This window comes from Lipotes vexillifer, unplaced genomic scaffold, assembly GCF_000442215.2.
Source record: "Lipotes vexillifer unplaced genomic scaffold, Lipotes_vexillifer_v1.1 scaffold1129, whole genome shotgun sequence".
Taxonomy (NCBI): domain Eukaryota; kingdom Metazoa; phylum Chordata; class Mammalia; order Artiodactyla; family Lipotidae; genus Lipotes; species Lipotes vexillifer.
Genome location: NW_006789022.1, coordinates 4,438,572 through 4,445,641, shown reverse-complemented (window position 1 = coordinate 4,445,641; position 7,070 = coordinate 4,438,572). Strand labels below are relative to the sequence as shown.

Genomic DNA, 7,070 nt, shown 5'->3' with positions numbered 1-7,070 from the left:
GAAGCCATTTCTAATCCTCCCTCTTTCCAGATGGTGATCAGCTGCTCCACCATCGACAGCCTTCCCGACATCGTCTTCACAATCAACGGTGTCCAGTACCCTGTTCCCGCAAAGGCCTACGTCCTGCAGGTAAGGGGGCTCTGAGCCTTCCACCTAGATGTGCCTGCACAGAATGTGGCCACATACTCCCCCTTGGCACAAGGGCAAGTGCACTTCCACAAGCTGGAGCTAACATCTGCTCTGGACAGCCTCCGGAGAAAAAGAACACTTCAAAAATAAATGCATGAATGAGAATTGGGATGCAACACCCCCAGGGGGAAAAAGCGAGGCAAGGGCTGATGGCGTGAAAAGAGGATTTTTAGTGGGACACCAGAGTCCAAGCTCTGGGTTTCAATTACTAGCCCGTAGATACTGAGCAAGTTACAACCTTCCTTAGCCTCAGTTTCCTCATCTAAAAGCTAGAGCTTTCCCCATGCTCAGGGTGTGGTTAGGGTAATCACACGAGATTGGCCACATCAAAGCTACGAAGCGTTGGGCAAATAGAAATCACAGCTTCCATAGGGTAAGGGCTTATGATGCTCCTACTGTCTCTACCAAATAAAAATCTTTAGTCAGATTAGCCACAGGAAAATTCTGCCTTCGATTACAATGCCGGATGGAAAACTAGTTTTGCCCAGTGGGTCGATGTTATTCAGCAAGAAATAGGGAGGCCCAGGCCCCTCCCCCAGGGATGCTGATTAATTAGGAGGGAGTGGGGCCTGAGCCATGGTGGGAGGTGGGGCGCGGAGCTTGGGGGGGGGGGTCAAAGCTCCGCAGGTGATTCTAATACACAGCCAAGGTTGCTGGCCCAGTGACTTAGTGAATGAAAAGGACTAACAGCTGATCCGGTTTGCCACTGGTCAGGATCAGAATAATGAGAAAAGGCTGCATCACCAGGGCTTCCAAAATCCTTCCCGGCAGCTGAGTTTTCCCTAAAGCCCTTAGCTGCGATGCTGACGTCAGGGTGTATGCATCTGCCAGAAACACTGGATAATGTCTGGTAATGCCTGGAAACCAAGAGTGCAGTAAGCTGCTTATACAGGCAGATAAGCCAAGTCCAGGAAGAGCCAAGTCCCCAGGCACGAGCCAGGAAGCTCCTCCTTGCACGTGCCTGGCAGGGGACCATGGCCCTGGATGCTCACACCCCAGTGCCTGTCACTGCTGGGTCTGTGTCCCAGCTCCAGTTTTATTCTCCTTTCCTCCAGAGCCAGGGAAGCTGCATGAGCGGATTCCAGGGCATGAACATCCCCACCTTCTCCGGAGAGCTCTGGATCTTGGGTGACATCTTCATCCGCCAGTACTACACTGTTTTTGACAGGGCCAACAACCAGGTCGGCCTGGCTCCCGTGGCCTGAGCCCAAGTCTTTCCGGCCACTTCCCAGGAAGATCCTGCCCTAGTTTCTGTCCCTGTTTGTTCTTCGATGTAGATAATTCTCCTGATTGTTCTTCCTCTGGGACTGTGGAGGTGGAATCTTGGCCCTGTTCCCTGTCACACCAATAACGCAGAATAAATCATAACCTCCTGGGAAATGCTTTATGGGGTTGCGTCTCTTTGTCAGTGTTCCCCTTTACATCACTGGGGTCAGAATGCCAGGGCAGAGGGACAGAACTGACCACATCCATTTGGACAGCACCAAACACAGTGACAGTGGCAGCACACTCTTTTTAACAGAGCCGGGAAGATGAATGGGCCTCAGTTGGGCCAGCTGGGAGCATCATATAAAGAGTTGGGGACCAGAAATGCCAGGCCCGCTGCCTCCTCATAGAAGAGAGCACCTGAGTTCTTGGTTGAGGGAGTGACTTCTTATTTTTCCCAAAGCCAAGAAGACATAAGGAGAAAAGGAAAAAGATTAAGGAGAGATGCCCACTGATGGTGACTTCCTAAGTAGGGCAGGCAGGGCAGTAATGACCGTGAGACATGGGCCAGAGTGGTGAGAGAAGCTGACACCCCAAAATCTACCAGGCTGTTCTGTGATGAGCTGGTTGATGCAGACTAACCCTTGGGAGCCCCTCCATACTCTGGGTGCAAGACACCAAGCTGATCCGTTTCCCCACTGGTGATTGAAAGAGGATGGTTTTCCATTCCCCAAGGAGAGGTTGAGAGAGGGAGCTGACATGCCGTCAGCAAACCTGCCCTAGAAAGGCAGCCAGAAAATATCTAGAGCAGCACTTCTCAGAATGGGTTTTGGTAGCAAAATGTTCAATGAAAAAGTTTCAAAATAAGTATGCAACAGGCTACATTCTAGGCCCTTCTTCAAGGTTCACAAGGCACAGTTCCCAATCAAAGGCTCTGAGAACTCCTGCCGCAAAGCGATCTGTTTCACTTTGACTCGGTTCAGCTTGATCTCAGTTCCTCTTCTGCTGGTCAACCTATTCCAGCCCTGTGCTCCTCGGTGTGCACGTTGGAAAAATTCCCATAGTGCCTACTTCTGCTGGGTTCCAGGCTGTCCGCTGGAGCTACCGGCCTGAGCACTGGAGCTGGGCCTCCCTGCTGAGGCAGACTGACTTCCGGGTGCCCAGAACAAGATGGCTTTAGGAACTCTTGTCACATCATCCCCCAATTTGTAATTTGTCACATAAATACAAGATATTAGGCTCAAGGAAGGGTGAGGTGAGCTCTTCCTACCCAATGCCCCAGGTCTTCCCAATGTCACTTATACCCTATCTAGCTGCACAATCTTTTTAAATCATAAATTTGATCACAACCCTCCCTTGCTTCAAACCTTTCATTAATGCTCTGCAATTCCACTTGGAATAAGACATTATATCTTTGGTGTGGCTTCAAGGCCCTGCATGCTCTGGTCCCCATGGACCTTCCCTGTGTCACCTTAATCCCTCTTACCCTGAGCTCCCACCTCCCTGGCCTTCCCCCACCTCCACAAATACCCAAGTTCTTCCCCACCGCCAGGCCTCTGCACACCCTGTTCCCTTTGCTTGCTGTTCCCTTTTTCTTGACCTGCTAACTCCTAGCATCCTGCAGGTGTCAGCTTACACATCAATTCCCTGTGAAGCCCTCCCTGACCACCCTCTCACGGGGTGGCCCTGCTTTCCTTCATGGCACTGGGCACAGCTGGAGATGATGACTTAGTGGGAGTGTTTGTGTCAGATCCACCAAGGCAGAGACTGTGATCATTTAACTGTTGAAGCCCCAGCAGCAAGAGCGGGGCCTGGCACATTGGAGGTGCTAATAGATATTTGCTGACTGAGCGATGAATTAAAAAAAAAAATTTTTTTTTTTGACCGCACCGCGCAGCTTGTGGGATCTTAGTTCCCTGACAAGGGACAGAACCTGTGCCCTCAGCAGTGAAAGCATGGAGTCCTAACCACTGGACCTCCAGGGAATTCCCTCAAGATAATTTTTTAAAAGGAAACAACTAGGATAGATGAAAGAGTGGATCTGATTTGAGAGAGGCCATGGTTAAGACCACAGATGGGGGACTTCCCTGGTGGCTCAGTGGTTAAGAAACTGCCTGCCAATGCAGGGGACACAGGTTCCAGCCGTGGTCTGGGAAGATTCCACATGCTTCAGAGCAACTAAGCCCGTGTGCCACAACTACTGAAGCCCACGTGCCTAGAGCCCATGCTCCACAAGAGAAGCAACCACAATGAGAAGCCTGCGCACTGCAACAAAGAGTAGCCCCTGGTCTCCGCAACTAGAGAAAAGCCCACGCGCAGCAACGAAGACCCAATGCAGCCAAAAATTAATTAATTGATTAAAAATAAAAAAAGACCACATATGGGTACACTGTCACCCCCACTGACATTCTGTCCTAGTCATACTTGGTCATGGGACCAACAGGTGGATTCTCAGGCTTCTGGGGATGAATTCCATGAAGTCCTGGCTCTTTGCTGTGTTTGTGTTTCTGCTATTCCCCCAAGCACCTCCCGTGCCCCAGGCAGTATTCTAGGCTCCAGGGATGCACCATCCCCTCCCCCCACCCCGTGTTCCCCCTTCTCAGCCCCTCAACCCTGGGATTCTTGGATCCAGACAGAATCTAAAAAGGATCCCCATTAGACAGCTCATTTATACTAGAAAACCGCACGCTAATATATCTGATCTGACACTTTGCTCCACAAGATAAGGTGGATTCACATTCCTTCTCTATGGTCTCAGGACTCTTCCCCACCCATCTTTCCCCATTTCCTGAGGGCCTCGGGGGTCTAAGCTCAGTTCAATCCATCTTTTCCACTCATACTTGTCCAGGAGTGGTTTTAGTGTTTTTTGTTTTTTGTTTTTTGGGGTGTTTTTTTGCTGCACCACACAGCTTGCAAGATCTTAGTACCCCAACCAGGGATCGAACCCCAGCCCATGGCAATGAAAGTGCCGGGTCCTAAGCACTGGACCGCCGGGGAATCCCCCAGGAGTGTTATTTTCTTTTCTTTTCTTTTTTTTTTTGGGTACGCGGGCCTCTCACTGTTGTGGCCTCTCCCGTTGCAGAGCACAGGCTCTGAAAACGCAGGCTCAGCGGCCATGGCTCACAGGCCCAGCCGCTCCGCGGCATGTGGGATCTTCACGGACCGGGGCACGGACCCGTGTCCCCTGCATCGGCAGGCGGACTCTGAACAGCTGCACCACCAGGAAAGCTCCCCAGGAGTGTTATTTTCATCTCATATGTCTCTGCTCTGATCTGTGGAACCCAGGCCCTCCCGAACATGGATTTTTGCACATCGCTGGAGGGAGCATCCATTGGTACAACCCCTAAGGAGCGCCATTTGGCACTATCCATCAAAATGAGAAATGTGTATAACTTTTGGCCCAGTAACTTCACTTCTGGGAATTTATCTTAAAGATAGACTTGCACACGTGCAAAATGATGTAAGGCCGAGGTTACTCTTTGTAGCATCTTTTGTAAGAGCAAGATTTGAAACGACCCAAATGTCCACCCCCAGGGGATGGTTAAATGACTTCTGCTGTGTGCGCACAGGAGCCTCTGCGCAGTTGTAAAGAGCAAAGAAATGAGGATGCTCGCTAGGGACTAGGACAGAAAGATCTTGAGAAGAGACTGTTAGGTGAAAAACCACAAACAAACTGAAAAACAGGTGATAACAGAGCCTATGCTATTTTATCTGTGAATTATAAAGAAAATAAGATTTGCTTGCACATACATAAAGAAACAGAGAAAGGGTACCCAAGAACCAGACACCACAAAAGTGGTGGGGAGGGAAGGGGGAGCCTCGGTGGATGTGGGGATGGGGAGACTCCTCACTAAAACAATTTTATATATCTTTATTTCTAGTGATGGGATGTACTACACATTCAAAATAAGTTAATGAAAGGCATTCTTAAACCTTTGAAAGTTTATCCTAACTTGAAACCTACTGTGGTTTGTCCTCAAGCCCGTTTATCTGATAAACTCCAAAAGCAGGTCTCTTGAACCGAGTCCGATCATTTGGCCCGTCGGGAATTTCCTAGGTCCCATGAAACTGACCCTGTGGAACAGGCTCCAGCCCACCCTCCCTGTCCTCTACTGCAGGGGTCCCCAACCCCTGGACCACGGACCGTACCGCACGGCAGGAGGCGAGCAGCAGGCAAGCAAGCGAAGCCTCATCTTCCGCTTCCCATCACTCCCCACCGCTCCCGTCACCGCCTGAACCAACCCTCCGCTACCCCGTGGAAAAACCGTCTTCCACGAAACTGGTCCCTGGTGCCAAACTGCTGGGGACCACTGCTCTAGCGCTTCCTAGAACCCGACATATGGACTCCTAGCTAGAGGGAGATGCAGGGTGTACCTCCCCAAAAACAAACACCCCGCACACACACACCTGCTTGTTGGAACCCAGGCTGCTAAGAAATTCTTTCAGACCAGCTCATGCATTCATTAAAAGCACTCTGTGGGGCTTCCCTGGTGGCGCAGTGGTTGAGAGTCCGCCTGTCGATGTAGAGAACACGGGTTTGTGCCCCGGTCCGGGCAGATCCCACATGCCACGGAGCGGCTGGGCCCGTGAGCCTGTGCTCCGCAACGGGAGAGGCCACAACAGTGAGAGGCCCGCGTACCGCCAAAAAAAAAAAAAAAAAGCACTCTGTGCCCATCTAGGGTCTTGAAGGTGGTCCTCTGGCCCCTGGTGCCAGTCAGTGCTGGGCAGGTGGCCTCACACTGGGGCTTATCGCAGGCAGAACATGTCCTTAGCAAGTTGGGTCCCACCAGGGCCTCCCAACACGTCACAATGGCACTGCCTACCCACGGGGTGGGGGGTCAGGGGGATGGGGAGAGGGGCAGGAGAGCTCCGAGCTCCCCTCAGTGATCCTGAGAAGGGCCTGCGGTGACCACTGTGTGGTGGTGAGAGCCCTGGCCCAGCCACGGGGTGCTCTGGAGGCAGCCCCTGCACCTCCTCTCCAACCCCATGCCCCAGGTCTTCTTATGCCCAGAGCGAGCAGACAGGAGGCAGGCGTGATCCTTGGGTGAGACCAGTTGGACATGCTGGAGAGCCGACAGGAGCCCAAGAGCAAGAGGGGGACAAGAGTGGCGTCCTCAGGCCTTCGGGGGACAATTCCGAGGTGTGTGCTCCATGACCTCCCAGAGGGTCCACAGGAGGAAGGGGTGCCAGTTGCCCGTGGCAGTGACCCGCTCTTTAACCAAAGCTGATTGGTTTTCTTCCCTTCTCTGTCTCCCTTCACCCTCCCTCACCGTGCTCTCTGGGTTCACTTTCTGGGGCAGCGACTCTCACCCAAATCTCTCTCTTTCTCCAGGTCTGCCCTTGGGGAGCTCAAATTAAGATAAGGCGGTCTTGGCACCTTGAATAAACTGCAGCCATCAAGTGGCTCTCCGCAACTCCAACGGAACAAGCCAACCAAATGCGACTTGAAGGGGAAAAGCCCAGACTGGGAGTCCAAAGCCCAGAGCCCTCCTCCCAGATCAGCCTTCCTAGTCTGTGCAACCTTCAGACACTCTCCTGACCTCTCTGGGCTTCTGTGGGCTCAGCTGTAAGCGGGGGATGGGAGTGTCTCAGATAATCATGTTTTTATACTTGGACCGACTTGAGGGAAGTGTCTACAGCTGTCCTCCCACCCCCCACCCCTCAGCCTCTTTTTT

At 52.0% G+C, this 7,070-nt stretch overlaps 1 protein-coding gene across 1 annotated transcript in view; it reads left to right on the top strand.

Annotated features, from left to right (window-relative positions):
* LOC103088842 (pepsin A-like) overlaps window positions 1-1,394 on the top strand; it is an 8,671-nt gene extending 7,277 nt beyond the window's left edge. The window contains exons 8-9 of the mRNA XM_007462187.1: window positions 31-129; window positions 1,245-1,394. Coding sequence (XP_007462249.1) covers window positions 31-129; window positions 1,245-1,394 — 249 coding nt within the window. The remainder of the gene's footprint in view (window positions 1-30; window positions 130-1,244) is intronic.
* The last annotated feature ends 5,676 nt before the right edge of the window (window positions 1,395-7,070 follow it).